This window comes from Perognathus longimembris, chromosome 10, assembly GCF_023159225.1.
Source record: "Perognathus longimembris pacificus isolate PPM17 chromosome 10, ASM2315922v1, whole genome shotgun sequence".
Taxonomy (NCBI): domain Eukaryota; kingdom Metazoa; phylum Chordata; class Mammalia; order Rodentia; family Heteromyidae; genus Perognathus; species Perognathus longimembris.
Genome location: NC_063170.1, coordinates 69,399,839 through 69,421,400, shown reverse-complemented (window position 1 = coordinate 69,421,400; position 21,562 = coordinate 69,399,839). Strand labels below are relative to the sequence as shown.

Below are 21,562 nucleotides of genomic sequence, written 5' to 3'. Positions count from 1 at the left end.
CGTGGGGTGCCTCAGACCCACACACTAGTGCTGACAGTCTGCTTTTCTGTCTTCAGATTCATAGGGAATTCAGAATCTGAAGCGATTCATCCAAATTATGTGGAAAAAACTAAAGTCCAATTCATCCTTTGAGTGTGTGTAACCTGGGGTTTTTCTAGTGCCGGGCTAGATTTACCTCCCCTGGTGCGGGGATGCTCAGCTTACTCCCTTATCAGTGCTCCCCTTTCCACCCTCTCCCCTGGGCACCCTACCAGCAGGTGGCCAAGGTGGAGCGAGGGACACGGGCTAGCCTAAGGTGCACGTGGCCGAACGAGATCCCCCTTTTCCTCCCTCCTTACCCACCAAGGAAGCCAGGCGCAGACAGATCTCGGAGACGCTTCGGAGAGCGATCCGGTTTATTCGGGAGGGGCTCACAGTAATAAAATGATGACAAGGATTGAGCAGGAGCTGCGATAGGCTGGCGAGCTTGTCCGTCCAAGAGCAGCTCCCAAGGACCTCCCTCATGGGCTGAGTCACTTCCCATAGTACCGCCCTGTGTGCTCGCTGGCACAAGGTGGGGGATGGTCTCAAATCTACCCCTTCTGGGTCCGGAACCAGAAGGAGATAGGTGTGGCTCACTTCCACACTGCCCCAGGGCTGGGGGAAGGGCGGCATCTCGGGAGCGCTCTCCTCGCCCTTCCCCCCCTTAAGGCCAAGATGAATCCCCAACATCTAGTATGTTCACAGTAGCATGACCATCATGATCTAATTTTAGGGCATTTCCAATCACACTCATTCCAGTCACCTCGCCGTGCAGGCCCGGCATCCACTTTCTGTCTCTAGCTCTCATGTTTCATGTATGCAGAGTCAGACAGTGTGGAGCTTAAGATGCGGTCTTCTAGGCTGTGCTTCTTTTATTTGGCTTAGTTTTCTCAAGGTAAATCCAAGCTGGAGCATGTACGAGACTTAATTTCATGGATCTCATATGACTTATCCATTAGTTGGTGGACACTGGGCTTGTCAGAATGACTCAGTAAAATGGATGCTTAAAGTATTGGCACAGTGGTGAGGGCTGAGGAGGCGGCCGGGCCCCGCCTGCTTTCCTGGAAGCAGGCATATGACGTGGTCTCATTGGCTCTTTTTCCCCTCGCAGCTATCTGCATGCAAAGAACATCATCCACAGAGACATGAAATCCAACAGTATCCTTTGGTGTTTGAGTCCAGCAGGCCGCTGGCTCTTGGTTTCAGGAGTCAGGGAGCCTTGGGGCCGAGGCACAACTTTAGGAAGGGGCCAAAGTGAGGAAGTCGGTTAAGAAGCGAGGTTTGCAGGCACCAGAGGAGCGGCTGCCCTCTCCAGCCTCGGCTGCGCTGCGCTGGGCCGGGCCGGGCCGCCGGGGGGAAGGTTCTCTTTTTTTCTGAGCTATACTGATTTGGAGTCATTTCCACAAGAGTTGTACTTACTTGTTCCAGTTTGTGGGCATTGTGTGTCCGTAAAGGTGATGAGTTAGCTACAAGCCAAATGCTAGATGACTTGCAAAATCCCGGCAGGCGTGGTACCACGCGCCTGTAAGGCAGGAGGCTGGTGAGGTGAAGGCCAAGCCTCGGCTGCGGAGTGGACCCTGTCTCAAGACGGGACCTCGATACGCAGGGCTCTCCCGCCGCTTCCTGGTGCTGTGTGACTCAGAAGGATGAATAGAGGCAAATCTTCAGGGTGTGTGGACAACCGTTACGTTCCAGCTTTAAGCTTCCTGAGTGTGCACCCCTCACCTCTGTGGGGGCGTGGAGGCGTGGGAGCCCCTGAGAGGAGCTGGCTCAGGACGTGGCCCACTGGGGCACGCTCTTAGTTGTGGTGATGCATAGCTGCAGCCCGGTGCGTTTCCGGCATGCAGGCATGCCTTGCCATTGGACGGTGCAGACTGAAGGGGGTGGGACTTCCTGAGTGGCCAGTTGGTCATAGTCTAGTGAGATTTCCACATGGCAGCCGTCAGCGTGAAGGGACTGGCGGGGAGCCCCTCACATTGACTAAGCGCAGGCAAGCTGGCTGTGTGAGAGCAAGAAGCAGGCCAAGAGGCCCGCAAGCCGCCACCGCGCCATGCTGCGCCGGCACAGCTCCGGTCACAGCCCCAGAGCGGTGGATCACAAGGCCACGGGCAATTTCAAAGCACTGAAACCCGAGAAGCCTAAAATTGTGCCCAGAATGCTGCGCACGGGAAGTCTTTCAAAATGAGTTTGCCCACTGCTTTGCGAGCAGAGTCCTTAACGAGCATTGAGACATATTTCTCCACGAAGGCCTCACGGTGAAGATTGGAGACTTTGGGCTGGCAACGGTGAAGTCGCGCTGGAGCGGCTCTCAGCAGGTGGAGCAGCCCACTGGCTCTGTGCTGTGGATGGTGAGGACCCCGCGCGCCACGCCGGCCTCTGCGCATTCCCCAGAGCCTGAGGAAATCCCTCTAGTGAGGCAGCCGAGAGCAGGCGTGCGCCTGAGAGCGAGTCGTTCAGGGATTGCCAGCCGGCACGGTGGCTGGACCTATTCAGTCTTAGCTACAGGGAAGGCAGGAGTCAGGGTGCCTCATCCAGCAAGTGACATGGTAGTGTGTGCCTGTCTCCCCAGCCACGTGGGAGGCGCGGATACCAAGGTCACCTCTGGGTTGGCTTGAGAGAAAACAAATGGCCAGTGCCTCACACCTGTCATCCTAACTACTCAGGAGGCTGAGATCTGAGGATCGCAGTGGAAGCCAGCCCAGGCAGGGAGCCCTGCAAGGTTCTCATCTCCACGTCACTACTAAAGAAGCCCCAAGTGGAGCTGTGGCTCGAGGGGTAGAGTGCTAGCCTTGAACACAAACATCAGTGACAGCGCCCAGGCTGAGTGCAAGCCCCAAGAATGGCACACGCACACACGCACACACACCTGTTCAAAAAGTGTCTGGCAAGTACAATGCCCCGAGTTCACATCCTCAACCACAAACAAGTGTGTCAGGTGTGAGGTCCGGCTTTCCCTAGCGAGTGGAAGGGGGCGGCTGTGGTCACACCGGCAGGGCGGATGCGTTTGCCTCCCTAGGCCCCCGAGGTGATCCGCATGCAGGATAACAACCCGTTCAGCTTCCAGTCGGACGTCTACTCCTACGGCATCGTGCTGTACGAGCTCATGACCGGGGAGCTGCCCTACTCCCACATCAACAACCGAGACCAGGTGAGTGGGCCACGCTGTCTGGGCGGGGGCGGGGGCGGGGGTGGGGGGCTGGACCACTTCCGTTCTCAATGCACTCTCCCCTCAGATCATCTTCATGGTGGGCCGAGGGTACGCCTCCCCAGATCTCAGCAGGCTGTACAAGAACTGCCCCAAAGCAATGAAACGGCTGGTGGCGGACTGCGTGAAGAAGGTGAAGGAGGAGAGGCCCCTCTTCCCGCAGGTGAGGCCGTCCTGGGGCGCGCGCCACCTGAGCGGCAGAGGGCGGAGGGGAGCGGAGAGCCTGGCCTTGGCCCCCGTAGGGCGCTGTGGCACCAAGACGCCGTGTATGGCCGTTTCAGATCCTGTCCTCCATCGAGCTGCTCCAGCACTCGCTGCCGAAAATCAACCGGAGCGCGTCTGAGCCTTCCCTGCACCGCGCGGCCCACACCGAGGACATCAACTCCTGCACGCTGACCACGTCCCCGCGGCTGCCGGTCTTCTAGCCGACTCTGCACCTGCGCTCTGGCCGCCAGGGAGGAGTGCGCGGGCACCTCGGTCCCCGTCTTTGGGAGCATGGTGCGTGCTTCCAGAGGAGCTGCTGCTGCGGCCTTCCAGACAGCGGGGGCCTTACTTACCATCACGTTGCCTTCTTTTCTACCCTCTGACCTGGAGAAGGAAGCCGCTCCCACGCTGCCCCGCCGGCAGCGGCACGAAAGCGGGGCTCCGGCCACAGAGCAGCCCAGCTGACTGTGGGCTCACGGGACTTTGCACGTGGGCTTCTCCTCACAGTGGTGCACCGCCAAACAGTTTTGCACATAACGCACCAAACAGCCCAGGACTGCCGAGACGGCCGCCTGGAGGAGCCTGCTTTGGTACTAAGGGACGTGACTCTAGGGACACGGCTTCCTTTCAGAGCCTCCTCGTCGGTGTGGGGAGGGGGCCTTTTCCAGGCAGGGTGCAAGGTGCTCTACCCGCCCACCTGGGAGCAGCCTCCCCCCATCCCCGCGCCCCTCCCGCCCCCCGCCCCGCTCAGCCTGTCTTCCAGGAGTTGCCCCTGTGGAGCGGGCCCCGGGCAGCCTGCCGGAGTCACATCACGTCCACGAGAAAGCCAAGAGATTCAGGTTTTCTTAATGATTGGGGTTTTAATTTTGTTTTTATCGTGTCTGACAAGATACAGTTATCTGATAATTCATCAATTATGTTATTTTAATAAAATAAATTAAATTTAGGCTTAATGGCTATTAACTCCTTCAGAAGGAATCGCCCCTCCCTGTGCAGCGCCCCAGGACCAGGTGGGTCCCCAGCTTCGGCCTGGCCCACGGCCGGGCTTGCTCCTCGTGAAGCCGCGGCGAGGAGGACCCCGCGTGTGCTGGGCACCGCAGCGGCAGCCGCGCTCTGGAAAATACTTGGCTTTTACAAAAATAGAGAAAATCGGGGTTTGGAGTGAGCGTTGTACCTCGCGAGGCTACGTGCACTGCGGCTCCGGTCACGTCCCGCACGAACCGTCCCGGGTGCTGGGAAGTTTCCAGGCGTGGGGGCAGCGAGGGCGGAGGGGCGGCTGGACGCCGGAGTGGAAGGCGGCGTCCTCGCTGTGCTCCGGGGTTCGGGTCCCCCGCGGTGGAGGCCTCCGTGCCGCTGCCGCTGCTGAGCGACTCACAAAGGACAGGAGCCGGGTTTCTTTTCAAAGCAATCAAAATAGTTGAGGGGCGCCGGTCCCCGGCGGAGGTGCAGCTACCGACTAGGAACCTAGTGACGCGTGTGCGAGGCACGCCCTTCATACCCTGCTCTTCCCAGCGGCCCTGGCGCCCAGGACGGGGAGGCGCCGGCAGCTCGCCACGGGCTCCACCAGGGCACCCCGCGCGCCCCGGTGCACAGCTGGGCCCCTGACTAGGTTTCCGGCGACTCCACGCCGGAGAGGCGCATGAAGAGGTCCCCGAGCTCCGCCACGTCGTCGTCCGCGGCGGGCGCCTGCCGCGCCTCCCGGTTCTGGATGAAATCCCACAGCCGCACGGAATTGAAGAACTGCACGAGAGCCGGCGGTCACGAGGCGCCCCGCGGACCCCCCCGCCCCCAGCGCCCCCCTCACCCTCCTCACCCGCACGGTGCCCTCCGAGCTGAGCTGCTTCCGGGGCTTCTCGGGCTCCGCCAGGCGCCCGTCGGGGTAGGCATGGCGGTACAGGCACTTGCTCCCGAAGGGACAGCTCCCCTTCCCTTGCTCGAAGTATTTGCAGGCCTTCCTCCTGGGGGCGGAGGACGGGGTCACCCCAGTCCCACCAGCCCCCACCCACGCGCCTCTAGACGCCCGGTTCCCAAAACGCGCGCCTCCCTTTCCTTCCCGCCACACAGAAGCGCCTTTCCCTCCGCCCCACCCGGGGCAGGGCAGCTGCGCCCTCCGGTGCTTCCCACCCTTGGAGGGTTTTTTCCTTTTTGCCGGTCTCGGGGCTTGAACTCGGGGCCTAGGCGCTGTCTCTGAGCGCCACTTGGGCCGCTCTGGTTTCGTGTGCTCGGCTGGAGGCTGCGTCTGGCTTCCACACGCTGCCCGGCCGCCCTGCGTCTGAGACCCCCCCGCTGGCGAGGAGCGGCGTTCTCGTGCCTGCCTGCAGTGCTCCCCGATGCACCTCGCGTCCAGCCTCACGCCTTCCCCGCGCAGCTCCAGCCCTGCCTGGGGTCTGCGCGCCCCTGCGGGGCCCCGCTTCCTAACGCATGCTACACGGGCTCCGGGGTCTGTCCCGTTCTCACATCAGATCGCCACACGTGCGGCCTGCCCCAGGGGTATCCCCACAGCGCCCGCTTCCCACCTGCCCGTGGCACCCCACAACGCCCGTCAGGGTGGGCCCTGGGGTCCCCACAGCAGGCCCGGCAGAGCCTCTCTGGAGCCCACTGCCCCCCGCGCCGCCTCCTGTAGACAGATGGCAGGAGGGGAGGCCGATGGAGGAAGCGGCCTTTAATCCGTTGTTCGCAATGGTGTCTCCCCTAAGTAGGCCACACTGGCCTTGAACTCATGACTCCTGTGCCTCAGCTTCTTCAGTGCTGAGGTTACGAGTGTGGACCACCCTGCCCTGATTTGGGGGAGCCACATTCAAGGTCGCAGTTCTGCTGTGCAACTATAAATGACCCAAGAAGGTTTGGACACTAGAAGGAACAAAAGGAAGCGTCTTAGTGGGAGTAAGCACCTGGGGGAGAGGAATGGCTGCAGTGACCCCTTCGCTAGCCCGCCCGGCCACGGGGCAGACGCCTGGAACCCCTGTGAGAACCCTCCTTTCTAGCCTCAATAACCGAAACACAGGAGATGGAGCCAGCAGCCGTCACCGGAGTGGGACCCCGCGGCGGGGGGGCGGGGGGCGGGGGGCGCCCCGACTGTACTGCACACGAGCCCAGCAGTGAGGAGCTGCTTGCACGAAGCAAACCCAGCAGTGTCGGCTGCCAAGTGCAAGCTGGCGACCAAGCCACCATTAAATCTAGCATGCGACACTGGAACCGAACGATGGAGCTCTTGTAGCAGCGCTTCGAACGTCGACGGTAAGAGCTTAACTGACCCGAGAAAATGACCACAAGGCGATGCGATCGCACGCGGGGCGGCCACGCTCCCCGGAAGCCAGGCTGAAGGCCACGGCGCGAACGCGCAAAGGAGAAAGGACGGGCGAGGGAAGGCTTCCCCGAGGCCGGCGGGCCGCTGGCGGGGGCGACGCCCCGGAGGACGCGCTGGCCAGCGGGGCGGAAGCGGGGGCTGGGAATCCCAGCGGCGCCACGGCGCGCGGAGGCCGAAAACCAGGGTAAGAAAGCAGCCTGGGAAAAATGGCCCACGGCGGGTGAACTCGCCCTGCGTTCTCAGAAGCTGCAGTGGCCACCAACACGCGGAGGTGGAGGGCGGCTCTGCTGCCCGCGGACGCCTGGTGCAGTGGGTGGGATGTGGCGGGAGGGGGAGGGGGAGGGGGAGGAGGGGGAGGCCGTGTGCCAGTGACTGGCTCGCCAAGTGTGTCACGGAACACCAAGGAAGCTCGGGCCTTGGAGCCCTGAGCACGTGGCTCGAAGCCAGCGGACAGAAGGGCCCGTGAGAGCCCCCCCCAATCCACCGGGCCGCGCGTGCGGGGCGGCAGCGCGGAGGCCGAGCGCGTGCGTGAGGCACTGGGCTCACGTGCGAGTCGAGAAGCCCTGGACCTGCGCGTGAACACGTTCAGCTGCAACCCCTTCAACAACGGGGGGAAAAATCTGAAGTCATAAGAGATTAAATTGGCCAAAATGAAAGGTTGGTTAAGAAAACAAACCCCTTGCACGCGCGTGTGCCGGTGGGAGCCCGGCCGCGTCAGCCCCCGCACGCCCACTGCTGCCGGAGGCGCGCCCCGGTCCTCCTGCTGGGGTCACTGGACGAGCGCCCTGGCCGCCCCATCCTCACAATGCCCCAGCCGTCTGCACCCCGCAAAGCCCAGGCTACCCCTAGGGGCCCAAGGGCCCTCCATCTGGAAGGTTCTGGAATGTCCCTCATCTCAGCAAGGCTCACTGCCCCACACTGAGGCAGAGAAACCCAGCACGCTCCCTCTTCTCCCGCAAGCCCACTCTGCGTGAGCCCCTGCGGGTGCGGTGCAAGGGCCTTTGGGCGGCGGCTCCAGCCCTAGAGCAGCCTGGGACATGAAGGGCGTCCACGCGGCCGTCAGTCAAAACCCCACGGGCGCCGTGCCAGCCACAGGGCCCGCACCGCCGGGCAGGGCAGCCTCCCTCCACCACGACAAGGCTGGAGCCCAGGCCCGCAGCTCGGGAGGCCTGCGGGAGAGGAACCCCGGCCAGGCCAACTCACCCCATTCCCTGCTTGAACGCTTCGATCAGCTCGTTCTTCTTGCTCTGATCTTCCACCCAGTACACGCTGGGGATGACGAACTCCGATATGACGCGGCACTCGGGGCACGATCTGAAACAGGACTCGGGTTCAGGAGGGGGCGCTCCGTCCCCACCCGCGCCCTGCGGCATGGAGCCTCGCCCGGCACTTCGCTGTGCGGCGCTGGCTTCCCCGCACCCGAGGGGGGGAGGGGCGCCCACATGGCCGGCGGGGAGACGCAGCCGAGCACAGAGAACCATCGCTTCCCGCAGAGACCGTGTGCGGGGGCGCCGGTGGGGGTGCCAAGGGGTGCGCAGCTCCTGCGTGAAAGGCAGTCACCCCATGACCGGCAGCGCCACCCCGCAAGACGCTCGAGAAGAAAAGCGCCACAGACTCGCACACAAGCCCCCTGGGGGGACAGAGGGACGGGGCGCTGCGTCCAGCCACGCTTCATTACACACGGGGAGGGAGGGGGGGAGGGCCCACGTCTGCTTCCGCAGGCCTGGAAATGCCCCCGTCTTCCCAGCCCCCCCGGGTCCTCCCAGCCCCCCCCGTCCTCCCAGCCCCCCTGCCCCCGTCCCAGCCCCCCTGCCCCCGGCCTCCCAGCCCCTCCGGGTCCTCCCAGCCCCCCTGCCCCCGTCCCAGCCCCCCTGGGTCCTCCCAGCCCCCCTGCCCCTGCCCTCCCACCCTCTCTGGGCTCTTCCAGTCCCCCCACCCCCGCACGCTGGCGGAGCACGCCTCCGGGTGGCAGGCTCCCGCTCCCGCGCACCGGTCCAACGCATCGTCAAGTAAGGGGAGGAAGCAGAGGAGAAGCTGAGCGGCCGCTGGCGAGCGCGCAGTGCCGCCATGGCTGCCCGTGGCCCGCGGCGGGCCCCAGCGGCCTGCAGCTCAGGCCCCGGCGGGCCGCAGCCCCGCGGCACTCACTTGATGATGGGGTTCTCGAACTGCTTGGCGCACCGCCACTGGCGGATGCAGGACAGGCAGTAGGTGTGGTTGCAGTTGGACAGGATCCCGAACCTGCGCTCGGAGGCCGAGGCCTTCTCCAGGATCACCTCCATGCAGATGCTGCACACCTTGTCCTGGCTCGCCTGGAAGGCGAACGCCTTCTCCATCTCGTGCTCGAACGTCAGCATGCACATCTGCCGCGGAGGACGAGGGACGCTGGGGTCCGGGCTGGGCGGGGGGTTGGCGGCCACCGAGGTGACCGTAGCCCCAGATTCAAGGCGAGGCGGACGCCCCCCCCCCCCACGTCACACCCACAGCCACAGGGCCGGGCGCTCGGGGTGGGCAGCGCAGCGTGCCCCCCACGAGGGGAGCTGTGGGGCCCGGGACCCGCGTGACGCCCCAGAGTCCAGGCCCGCTGCACCCAGCCACAGGGAAGGAGGCTGTGTGAGCACGCACACGCGCGTGCGAGGACAGCGGGCACACCAACGGGCATACGCGTGTGCGCACGCGCGCCCTGCTCCTGTTGCGTGTGCTCTCTGAACCTCGCGCCCCTTTGCATTTCTAAGGTCTGTTCTCGTTCTCCTGTTCCTCCGTATTTCTCGAGAACGCGGGGACGGCAAGGATGCGGGGAAGAGCGCGTGAGCCGCCCCGCGTACCTTCTCGTGCGCCTTCCTCTGCTCGGGGTCGGAGGGGTGCAGGACGGGCAGCCTGCAGATGTCGCACACGTCCCCGTGCAGGTAGACGCAGGCGTCCCCGAAGCGGCACTCGCCGGCGGCCGCGTACGGGCACAGCGGCTGCTCGCCGCCGCACGAGCTGCCGGCCTCCGCGTCCTCCAGGCCGCTGCGGATGGCGTCCAGGTACGAGTGCGGCTTCGCGTCCAGGCCCGTCTGCGCGTCACTGCAGCCGCCGGGGGGGCCGGCCGCGCTCAGGGGCGTCTTCTCTTCCGCCAAGCCAGAGAGATCTTAGCACAAACACACCGCGTGAGAGCGGCAGCCGGGCCTCGCGGGCCCGCCCGCGGACTCACCCACGCCACTCGGGAACGCCTAGCACGAGAGGAACCGCCCCCTCACAACACACCGGCGCAAGACCCACACGACGGAGGACAAGCAGAGCAGAGCAGCTCGTAGTGCACAGAAGCTGCGTGCCAGGCGCTCACACCTAGAATCCTAGCTACTCAGAAGGCTGAGATCTGAGGACCGTGGTTCAAAGCCAGCTCGGGCAGGAAAGTCCATGAGACTCCACTAAAACTACCATAAAAGCCAGAAACGGAGCTGTAACTCAAGCTCGGGGACCGTGCCGAGCCCACGGTCCAAGCTGCAGGACTGGCAAGAAAACCCCAAGCCCTCTACCCCACAGGTGTGGGCACAGGAAGGGGGGGCCGTGGACCGCCCCCCCACCTCCCCGCGGGCAGCCTGGCCTCACAGGCCGGCCAGCAGAGCCGGAGCTTCGCGGTGGGGACTGGCCAGTGAAAACCGCGCCTACCACCCGGTTCCCTACCGAAAGCCACCTGCTCAGCAAAACGACGCAGCTCTGGCCCACGAGCCAGGGGCGCAGGCTCCCCATCAAGCTGGCCCCCCTAGAGACGACTCCTGTGCTCCACAGGGGCAAAGGAGGCCCCGCCACCCGCTGAGGTGCGTGCGGCCCTGCGAGGGGCGGCGTAAAGGAGCCGGGGGGGGGGGGGGGGGCCCTCACTCACTGCGGTCTCTGAGCACCAGCGTCCTCTTCTCCCGCTTCCCCGGCTCGTGCGTGTGCATCCTCACAGTGGACGTGGCGAGGTCGGCGGCGTGAGGACTGTGGGGGCCTGGGGAAGGCCCAGCGTGGGAGACGGGCCCCACCGCACCACCTGCTGCGGCCGAGGGCCTGGTGTGATCATACCTGCACAACACACACACAGCCGCGCTGGCCACGCGCGCCGCCTGCACCCGCCCACAGCTGCTGCCCTGCGCGGCGAGACCGGGTCTAGACCGGGTCTACACGAGCTGCCCGGCAAGAGCGGAAGCACACGCGGCTCGCAGCCCCCGCCTCCGCCTCCGCCAGGGCAAGTGCGCACGCGCGTCTATCCCAGCCATGACGGCAGCGCAGGAGAAAGGGGGCTAGAAACGTGGCCCGGCATGGCTGCAGCACCCCCCCCCCACAGGCCCGGAGTTCAAGCCCCAGTACCACACCCGCACACAAAAGCTTTTATAATGCATTCCTATGGCAAGCAGGTTTTTGCTTCCCACCCCTTGGACCGCGGCCCGCCCCGCCCCGCCCCGCCCCGCCCCGCCCCGCGGCCTTGCCTGCAGCGCGTGCCGTAGGCGCAGAAGCCCTTCTGGTAGTACTTGCAGATGGTGGACGGCTTGCTGTTGGCCAGGTCGTGCGAGAAGAGGCACTGGCTGCCCTCCCGGCACACGCCGTGTATGAAGTACCTGAGAGACAAGCGTGCACACGCCGTTTCCCACCTGCCAAGGAGCCCAGCACGCCGCAGACACACGCGACGCACGGCTACCGGGGTGCCGATACACGGTACCCTTGGTTTGAAAAACGAATGCCGATGTCTACCATAATGACAGCTTTTCTGGAAGAACACTTAGTGGTTCCAGGAGTTTCTATCTGAAGATAGATGTGTTTATGTGAAAAATGGGTCTCCTCACGGAGAAAATAATGCTGTCTCATCATCACTGAGTTTTTAAAGAGAATGGCTATAATGTCGTGAGACCTGGATTCAAGCTAAGTCACAAAACCAATCTCCCTCGTCTTTGCCCTCTTCACCTGTAGAGTGATCATACCGCTTACCACACGAGGCCGTGAGGGTCAAATGACATAGTGCAGCATCAAAATGCATAGAGGAACCTGGGTGCCAGCGGCCACACAGCCCGCACCCGACCAGCGCCGACAGCGACACCGTCAGCAACCCGAGACCGCGGCACCCAGACGCACAGACCCTCAGGGAGCTGCCGGTCAGCTCAGAACCAGCGCCGGGAACGGTACGGGAGACCAGCACTGAGGCGACCCAGAGCGCGCACCCCTAATCCTTCCCTCCCACCCCAGCAGCAACACCACCCTTGAAGAGGGCAAAGGGGCCAGGGCCCTTCCTCGCCTCTTCCCCCTCACCCGTCTGCTTCCAGCGGAAGACCCCAGGACCAACACTGGGGGGCACGAGGACCCCGTGTCCTCCACGGCCCTCTCTGCCCCCAAAAACCGTTCTGCCAAAAGAAGGCGGACAGTCTCCCCGCACCTAGAGCGAGCGCCCCTTCTCCGGCTCATGCCCACCCGGAGGCCCCCAGCCCGGCCCCGAGGGCAAGCGGCACACCCAGCCCGAGCTAGCCCTGGATAAATGCGAGCCACCGACCAGGCAAGAGACAGCCTGGGACCAAGTGCACCCTGCACGCCACAGAGCTGACAGCTGACCGGCACAGCTCGCCATCTGCACCACCCAAGCTGACGGCTGCCAAGTGCAAAGGCTGACAGCGATCCATCCAGTGAACCACACTTCAGCACAACCGGAACCACCTCCACAATCCCGGAACCCTCACACGGAAATCACAGTGAAAGATCACAAGGTTCACCAACAATCAAGACAACTACAAATCTGGTCAGTCCTGGGGCTTGAACTCAGGGCCTGAGCACTGTCCCTGGCTTCTCTTTGTTTTTGCTCAAGGCTAGCACTCTGCCACTTGAACCACAGCGCCACTTCTGGCTTTTTTTGTATATGTGGTGCTCAGGAATTGAACCCAGGGCTTCGTGCATGCTAGCCAAGCATTCTACCACTGGACCACGTTCCCAGCCCCAACTTCTCCAATCTTGAGAGAAAAACCTCATCCACCTTTAGAGGCACACAGAACTCCCAGTAGACAGAATCCAAGAATACTTGTAGACACACCATAGTGCAAACACTAGACGTAAAAAACAAGGATTTTATTTGTTTTGCTGGTCCTGGGGCTTGGACGCTGGGCCTGAGTGCTATCACTGGCCTCCTCGTGCTCAAGGCTAGCGCTCTACCACTTAAGGCACAGCGCTACTTCTGGCTTTTTCTGTGATTAATTGGAGATAAGAGTCGCATGAACTTTCCTGCCTGGGCTGGCTTTGAACCATGATCTTCATATCTCAGCCTGAGTAGCTAGGATTACAGGTGTGAGCCACTGGTGCCCAGTGGAATTAATTTTAAATGCACCAAAGTCAAATAAGGAGCTATACAAGTGCTCCCTCTTCTATCGCAGAGTTATATTCCAGAAGCCCCCACGATAGGTGAAAATCCGCCAAGTAGCAGCCTTATGTATTTTTTAACTTATATTTTAAGGCTTTATAACCCCTTCCCACTCTATTAACCTTTCCCACGCTCATAAACACTTAACGTTCTACACTCCTGAACCTGCGTAATTACAGAACATGCGAAGTTCTACGTGGGTCCCCGTGGGCGAAGCGCACGGCAGCGTGAATGGGGAAGCCGGTGAGCCGCGTGGCCGGGCAGTGCCGATGGCCAGGAAGGTGCGGCGAGACGCACGCACCGCGCAGCACGCTCTCGTGCCGGACGCCTCGTGGGGCGCAGGCTCTTCCCAGCGCCCCGACTTCTATTTCTGCTGAAGGTGTAGGCCTGACGGGTGCCCCCGAGTGAGGAACCCTGTCACGGGACACGGCCTCGCTGCTGCTGGGGAGCGAGAAGGCGTGAACACACTGGCGTGCCACTCTCCATTGTAGAAGGCGTGAACACACTGGCGTGCCACTCTCCATTGTAGAAGGCGTGAACACACTGGCGTGCCACTCTCCATTGTAGAAGGCGTGAACACACTGGCGTGCCACTCTCCATTGTAGAAGGCGTGAACACACTGGCGTGCCACTCTCCATTGTAGAAGGCGTGAACACACTGGCGTGCCACTCTCCATTGTAGAAGGCGTGAACACACTGGCGTGCCACTCTCCATTGTAGAAGGCGTGAACACACTGGCGTGCCACTCTCCATTGTAGCTACGACGTGCAGGCACCGAGCCCCTGGAGCTCCCCGTCCCCGGCCTCTCGCTCAAGTTTACACTTTCTCACCATGGCTGCCAGACAACCGAGGGCCGGGCCGACCTCTTCCTCTCACCAACCCACAGTTCGTCTTCTTCCACGCCCTCTTATTTGCTTGCTGACTTGGCCATCTCCGTCAGGTCTTTGTCGACGACTGTGAGAGCACATCAGCGGCTCACGCACGCGTCAGGAGTCCAGCACGAGGCACCTCCTCCCAGCAGCTGAGAGCACATCAGCGGCTCACGCGTGTGTCAGGAGTCCAGCACGAGGCACCTCCTCCCAGCAGCTGAGAGCACATCAGCGGCTCACGCGTGTGTCAGGAGTCCAGCACGAGGCACCTCCTCCCAGCAGCTGAGAGCACATCAGCGGCTCACGCGTGTGTCAGGAGTCCAGCACGAGGCACCTCCTCCCCGCAGCTGAGAGCACATCAGCGGCTCACGCACGCGTCAGGAGTCCAGCACGAGGCACCTCCTCCCCGCAGCTGAGAGCACATCAGCGGCTCACGCGTGTGTCAGGAGTCCAGCACGAGGCACCTCCTCCCAGCAGCTGAGAGCACATCAGCGGCTCACGCGTGTGTCAGGAGTCCAGCACGAGGCACCTCCTCCCAGCAGCTGAGAGCACATCAGCGGCTCACGCGTGTGTCAGGAGTCCAGCACGAGGCACCTCCTCCCAGCAGCTGAGAGCACATCAGCGGCTCACGCGTGTGTCAGGAGTCCAGCACGAGGCACCTCCTCCCAGCAGCTGAGAGCACATCAGCGGCTCACGCGTGTGTCAGGAGTCCAGCACGAGGCACCTCCTCCCCGCAGCTGAGAGCACATCAGCGGCTCACGCACGCGTCAGGAGTCCAGCACGAGGCACCTCCTCCCCGCAGCTGAGAGCACATCAGCGGCTCACGCGTGTGTCAGGAGTCCAGCACGAGGCACCTCCTCCCAGCAGCTGAGAGCACATCAGCGGCTCACGCGTGTGTCAGGAGTCCAGCACGAGGCACCTCCTCCCAGCAGCTGAGAGCACATCAGCGGCTCACGCGTGTGTCAGGAGTCCAGCACGAGGCACCTCCTCCCAGCAGCTGAGAGCACATCAGCGGCTCACGCGTGTGTCAGGAGTCCAGCACGAGGCACCTCCTCCCCGCAGCTGAGAGCACATCAGCGGCTCACGCACGCGTCAGGAGTCCAGCACGAGGCAGCTCCTCCCCGCAGCTGAGAGCACATCAGCGCTCACGCACGCGTCAGGAGTCCAGCACGAGGCACCTCCTCCCCGCAGCTGAGAGCACATCAGCTGCTCACGCACGCGTCAGGAGTCCAGCACGAGGCAGCTCCTCCCAGCAGCTGAGAGCACATCAGCGGCTCACGCACGCGTCAGGAGTCCAGCACGAGGCACCTCCTCCCAGCAGCTGAGAGCACATCAGCGGCTCACGCGTGTGTCAGGAGTCCAGCACGAGGCACCTCCTCCCCACAGCTGAGAGCACATCAGCGGCTCACGCAGCTCACGCATGTGTCAGGATGCACCGATGCATCTCCTCGCCAGTCTCACGGCCTTGGCTACTGCAGTGATGACTTCACTAGGAGAACCCCGTGCAGCCATGGGCCGCCTCTGGCGACATGGTTTCCAGCTGGCTCTTACGGTTTCCCGCCTCATCTTGATGGTCTTCTGAAGGTTTAGGAGTGTGACACTTTACTGCAGTCATGCCAGCCTGCTTTTAGCGAGTTTTCATCCGGATCCGGGTCTTCGCTTCAACCAGGTTTTGCAGGGCGTTTCGCCTCTAGAGTGCCTTAAAAGCAGGAATAACTACTGGATCCCTGGGCTCAATGAGCGGTGTGGTGTTGGGGGCAGAACTCTAGCTGGACGCCGTGAGAGACAGATGGGCAGCATGGCCTCCAGCACTGTCCAAGGGCAGATGCACTTTGAACTCGGTTTTTCTCTGCCAGATAAGGCTTAACCCCCTGGATAAAGTACTGGCGAACCAAGCAGCTGCGAGGCTCGTATCTCCAATTAACCAGTGAGAAGTTGTAAGTACAGGTGAGGTTCAAGTGGTAGAGAGCCAATTTTGAGCAAAAAACCTAAGCAAGAACACAAGGTCCTGAGTTCAAGCCCCAGTACTAACACAAGAAAACCAAAAAGGAATGCTAGTTGCTCAGAGTTGGGGTAAGGAGGCACAGCAGTTGTTGAGTGGGTGCAGAATTTCAGTTCTGCAAGGCAGAGTCAGAGCTCCAACTGGCGGTGGCTGTGAATGCGGGACCGTCACTGTGGGCGCTGGGCTCCTCGGGACCGTCACTGTGGACGGGCTGGGCTCCTCGGGACCGTCACTGTGGGCGGGCTGGGCTCCTCGGGACCGTCACTGTGGGCGCTGGGCTCCTCGGGACCGTCACTGTGGGCACTGGGCTCCTCGGGACCGTCACTGTGGGCACTGGGCTCCTCGGGACCGTCACTGTGGATGGGCACTGGGCTCCTCGGGACCGTCACTGTGGGCGCTGGGCTCCTCGGGACCGTCACTGTGGATGGGCTGGGCTCCTCGGGACCGTCACTGTGGGCGCTGGGCTCCTCGGGACCGTCACTGTGGGCGCTGGGCTCCTCGGGACCGTCACTGTGGGCGCTGGGCTCCTCGGGACCGTCACTGTGGGCGCTGGGCTCCTCGGGACCGTCACTGTGGGCGCTGGGCTCCTCGGGACCGTCACTGTGGATGGGCTGGGCTCCTCGGGACCGTCACTGTGGGCGCTGGGCTCCTCGGGACCGTCACTGTGGGCGCTGGTCTCCTCGGGACCGTCACTGTGGGCGCTGGGCTCCTCGGGACCGTCACTGTGGATGGGCTGGGCTCCTCGGGACCGTCACTGTGGGCGCTGGGCTCCTCGGGACCGTCACTGTGGGCGCTGGGCTCCTCGGGACCGTCACTGTGGGCGCTGGGCTCCTCGGGACCGTCACTGTGGATGGGCTGGGCTCCTCGGGACCGTCACTGTGGATGGGCTGGGCTCCTCGGGACCGTCACTGTGGACGGGCTGGGCTCCTCGGGACCGTCACTGTGGATGGGCTGGGCTCCTCGGGACCGTCACTGTGGGCGCTGGGCTCCTCGGGACCGTCACTGTGGATGGGCTGGGCTCCTCGGGACCGTCACTGTGGATGGGCTGGGCTCCTCGGGACCGTCACTGTGGGTGCACTGGGCTCCTGGGACCATCAACTTAGATGAGCAGGCTCAAAGGCTCGTGCTTATCGACCTACCTACTTGGAAGCTGAGAATGAGTAAAAGTACAAATAGGGCTGAAAACGTGGCTCAGTACGAGAGTGCCACCTAGCAAGCATGAAGCCCTGAGTTCAAACCTCTGCACTGTCAAAAAGAAAAACAGCAGCAGAGCACCGGCGGCTCCCACCTGCAGTCCTAGCTACTCAGGCAGCTGAGGTCGAGGGTGGCGGTTTGAGGCCCTGAGAGGAGGGAGAGTGGGGGGGGGGCACATGACGACAAGTACGCAGCTTGATAGGCAGAGGGGTTCTCTTTGGGAGGCTTCAGGGGTCTTTTACCCTGGGTGACACCGCAAGTTACCAGGCCCACTATGGGTCGCAAACTGCCTGCAGGCTGAGTCCAACAAAATGGGTCTGGATTCTTGACCACTTCTGGCCTTTTCTGCGTATGTGGTGGTGAGGAATGGAACCCAGGGCTCCATGCATGCTAGGCAAGCGCTCTACCACTAAGCCACCTTCCCAGCCCTTCTTGCAGGTTCTTAAAACACGAATGCACCTTACTCCACACAGACAGAGTGGGCGCTCTCGGCGTGCTTCTCCCTTGCATTTCTCACACATCTGCCGGAGATGCTCCGGGGAGGGAAGGCCAGGCCTGGGATGGCTGGAGTAGGGCCCCCATCCCAAGTTGAAAGGAATAAAGTCCTGTACAGCGTGGCGGGGAAGTGCAGACGCTGATGTCAGACTGTTATGTGACCATTTGTGATTATTAAAGTGTGGTTCAGTGTCAGGCAGCAGGAGATCCTGGAATGCACCTGCTCATTTGGGCAAAGCTCTACCATAGTATGCCGTACTCTGCTCTGGGCAGCCCCGCCTTCATTCTACAGGTGAGATCACGCAGTGCCCCCCGCTGGCAACTGTCCAACTCGACTTCAAAGACTCAATGGCTCCAGGCTGGAGGCTGAGCTTCTCGGCCAGCAGACCGGAGATGAAGGGAACCTGTCACACTCGGAGGGAAAAGACACTGGTGGCCAAGCTACGGGAAGAGCCCAGCCAGAGCTCTGAGAGCAGAGCTGAGGGCCAGGGGGGGTCGGCGGCGGGGCCCCGGTGGCTCCTCGCGGCACTCCAGCTCTGTGCACACGAGGGCCTTCCTCTCCACCACAGCCGGCCATCTTGGATGACCCCTCGTGCGTGTCAAAACGAAGGCAAAATGGACACTGCTCTGCTGCTACTCAGACCAAGCAAGTGCCTCCCACCCACCTACCCACCCCCAGGGTCGGGAAACGGAAACCCGAGAAAAACCAAGACAGCGAGCGTCGGGCTTCCATCTAGACCCACTGAGTGTCTCCTGAGTTATCAAAGTTGAGAGAAAAGGCTTTGGCGTGACATAATAAAGCCAGCAACGCGTTCCCCCCACCAACATGAACCGGTGCCCTTGGTAACACTGCATTTCCCCCAGTACTTGCTCTGTTGTATTTGTCAAAGCCTGACTCCTTCGCACCCTTTTCAAGTGCACTTCTTTTCCTTTCTGGAAGGGTGTGCAAGTGCTGTCCTTTCACACGAGCACATTATTAGGTCTGAGCCCTTCCAAGCGTATTTGGAGAGACGGAGTCTATGAGCACATGAGCTCTGGTGTTCAGCTTCTGCTGCTAGAAGCGCAGTGACGCTGGGTGAGACTGTCCTGTGCTGAGGTTCAGGCCACCCCTGTGGAGTGCATCTAGCTGGCTGATGGACACGCCATGACTGGGCACGCACAAGGTAAGCCCATCAAACATGAGCAGGTAAACACAAGTACCCCTTCCAGGGCTGGGAATGTGGCCTAGTGGTAGAGTGCTTGCCTTGTATACATAAAGCCCTGGATTCTATTGCTCAGCACCACATATATATATATATGTATATATATATATATATATATATATATATATATAAAAGCCAGAATTGGCACTGTGGCTCAAATGGTAGAGTGCTAGCCTTAAGCAAAAAGAAGCCAGGGACAGTGCTCAGGCCCTGAGTTCAAGCCCCAGGACTGGCAAGAAAAACAACTAAATAAAGTATCTCTTCCCTACATTCCTCCTACTCTTTGTTTATATGTAGGAGGACCTCTTCTTTGGGAAACAGAAAAAAAGCTTTCAGGTCAGGGTAGCTCCAAGAACAAAAGAAAAAAAATCAAGATGATCCTCGTTTAAGTTCTTGTTCTTGCACTAAGCTGTGAAATTCTAGGAAAATCTAACATTTTCCCCAACGAGACACTACTTGCACTGAGATTCAATTACCAAGCATTATACAAATAGGCACTGTTTTCTGGACACACTTTTGGACTGGTACGGGAATGGTAGAATTAAATCAAGACAGTAGAAGAATGGGGATGTTTTTCTAGGGAGCTAGAATTTGCTTTACAGGGCACAATGATACTAGAACACTTGGTCCAACAGAAGAAACTATACAAGGGAAAAAGAACAAATTCACCTATGCACACATCTTTACAAAGACTTTCTAGTACTGAATGCCAAGCTAGTGTTAAGTACTTTTGTGGACACCAATTGCAACTTTCTGGTAACTGCTTAACATAAGCTACCTGGGTCTTGGTAGTAAACTGGCTCACCCCCTAATATCTAACACTAACACAACTCTTTATATAAGTTACTTCTCAATCATGGATATTAATGAAGAGAGGACACAACACAAATTTTAAAAAGCGTTTATTACATAGCTAAACTATACCACTGTTCCTTAGAAATGATTAGTTTTACTAACACCAGTCAAAATAAGAATTGCAGAAGCTGAGTATCTTAAAAAAGCTTGCGACAAAATGTATCTTGGGAAATTCAAGCTGGAGGTGTTTGAGGGTTTGAGAATATTTTAACATACAGGAGACAGAGGGAACAGGAGCGGGCTAAACACAAGATTCATCACGGGCTTCATACACATCTCACTCACACAACCACCGCGTGCTTGGTATCTGCCTTACTCAACCCCAAATCTCTTTCTCCAGCCAGTCGATCAGGGCCGAGGGTCTTGCTGCTGTGCTGCTCCAGTCCCATCAGTGGTACGTACACACACACACACACACACACACACCATGAACATAACTTTTCTCTTAGAAGGCGTCTCAGGACGCAGCACAAGCTGGCTTAGTCTCTTTAGTGAGGCCATGCCACCATGCCCAGCTCCTGGAAGCAATTTTATACAATATCTTCTAATACTTTCTGCTCAGGAGGAATTTTCCACTTAGGGGCTGGGAGGGTGGCTTAGCGGTAGAGCGCTTGCCTAGCTTGCGTGGAGCCCTGGGTTCGATTCCTCGGCACCACATACGCAGAAAAGGCCGGAAGCGGCGCTGTGGCTCAAGGGGTCAGAGCGCCAAGCCTTGAGCCACGGAGAGGCGCAGGGACCCCCGGGGCCCTCGCCGAGTTTAGGACCAGCAAAATAAAAGGAAAAAGGAAAAAGGAACTTTCCACTCGGAGCTTCCTCTCAGCCAAGTTGTGGCTCCTGGACCAACTTGGATGCGGGTTGTTTATTCTTCAGACTAGTTAGGGAGGCCGAAGCCATTTCCCCAGCACACAGTGCACCCGACTCCCGCAAGCCAGCAAGAAACGCGCTCGCCGGGGACCCCGCGCGCCCGCGACAGCGCGGACGGCGGCTTCGGGATCGGCCACGGCCCAGCGGGCCCAGCGAGCGCAGTGTTCCCGCCCCGCACCCCGTCAACCCCGGCTCCGGCTCCGGCGGGCGGGCGGGCGCGCAGAACTGGGGATGCGCAGCCACGCGGCCATCCTGCCCGCAGGTGCGGGGCGCAGCGGCCGCCGCCCCGCAACCCCGACGCAGGGAAGGAGCGGCCCCGCCCCGCCCCGGCGCGTGCCCCCCCCCCCGCGCGTCCCCTCCCCCACGCTTCCCCCCCGCGCGTCCCCACCCCCACCGCGCGCGCGCGCGCCCGCCGACGAGCCCAGGCCGCGCGCCTCCGCGCCGCCTGCGTCCCGCGGCCTCGCCCCCCTTCGGGCCCCGCCCCCGCCCCGCCCCTCGGGCCCCGCCCCCGGGCCCGCGCCGCGGCCCCAGGCCTCGACCCCGCACGCCGCGGAGCCACGTCCGGCGAGTCCCGAGTCGGCCTCAGCTTCCCCGTCCGCGGGCCCCGGCCCGACACTCGCGGCCCCGCGGCCCCGCGCGCTGACCTGCAAGTAACCTGCTTGGTGCTCATGGCGGCCGGGCTGCCGGGCCGTCGTCGCGCCGTCGCCGTCGCCGCCGCTTCGCCTCCGCCGGGCCCAACCCGCGCAGCCGCGTCACGACGCCCCCACGTGCAGCAGCTCTGTAGCGCCGGTCGGAAACCGCGCCCTCGTCACAATTGGTTCCGCCCCGGGGGGCGGGGACGGGAGTTCCGGGGCGGACGCCGAAACGGGTAGCGCGTTTCCCCCGCCTCCGGGACGAGCCAGCCCGGCGGCCGGGACCCGCGAGCCGCACCCGGGCCCCGGGGCCTCCCGGAGCCCTGCCCGAGTGCCCGCCGGCCCCCACTTCTCGTCCCCT

The 21,562-nt window shown here is 61.7% G+C and overlaps 2 protein-coding genes across 3 annotated transcripts in view; one reads left to right on the top strand and one right to left on the bottom strand.

Annotated features, from left to right (window-relative positions):
* Raf1 (Raf-1 proto-oncogene, serine/threonine kinase) overlaps nt 1–4,376 on the top strand; it is a 43,655-nt gene extending 39,279 nt beyond the window's left edge. For both annotated transcript variants that reach the window (XM_048356292.1, XM_048356293.1), the window contains 5 exons: nt 1,133–1,179; nt 2,251–2,369; nt 3,038–3,169; nt 3,255–3,389; nt 3,508–4,376. In XM_048356292.1, coding sequence (XP_048212249.1) covers nt 1,133–1,179; nt 2,251–2,369; nt 3,038–3,169; nt 3,255–3,389; nt 3,508–3,651 — 577 coding nt within the window. In that variant the 3' untranslated portion in view covers nt 3,652–4,376. The remainder of the gene's footprint in view (nt 1–1,132; nt 1,180–2,250; nt 2,370–3,037; nt 3,170–3,254; nt 3,390–3,507) is intronic.
* Mkrn2 (makorin ring finger protein 2) lies at nt 4,276–21,334 on the bottom strand. Its single transcript, XM_048356294.1, has 8 exons — nt 21,214–21,334; nt 11,183–11,311; nt 10,600–10,778; nt 9,560–9,864; nt 8,883–9,097; nt 7,941–8,051; nt 5,244–5,388; nt 4,276–5,170 (listed from the first exon to the last, which is right to left on the bottom strand). Exons 1-8 carry the CDS (start codon nt 21,237–21,239, stop codon nt 5,036–5,038), a joined length of 1,245 nt encoding a protein of 414 aa, XP_048212251.1. The 5' UTR covers nt 21,240–21,334; the 3' UTR covers nt 4,276–5,035.
* Nucleotides 21,335–21,562: the final 228 nt, after the last annotated feature.

Bases quoted from the DNA above. Each gene is read 5' to 3' on its own strand.
- Mkrn2 (XM_048356294.1), bottom strand. From the start codon at position 21,239: ATGAGCACCAAGCAGGTTACTTGCAG. The intron at 9,098-9,559 runs GTACGCGGGGCG...CCTCCGCGGCAG, and splicing joins AGAGGAAGGCGCACGAGAAG to ATGTGCATGCTGACGTTCGA. The intron at 8,052-8,882 runs GTGAGTGCCGCG...GTCCTGTTTCAG, and splicing joins TTCGAGAACCCCATCATCAA to ATCGTGCCCCGAGTGCCGCG.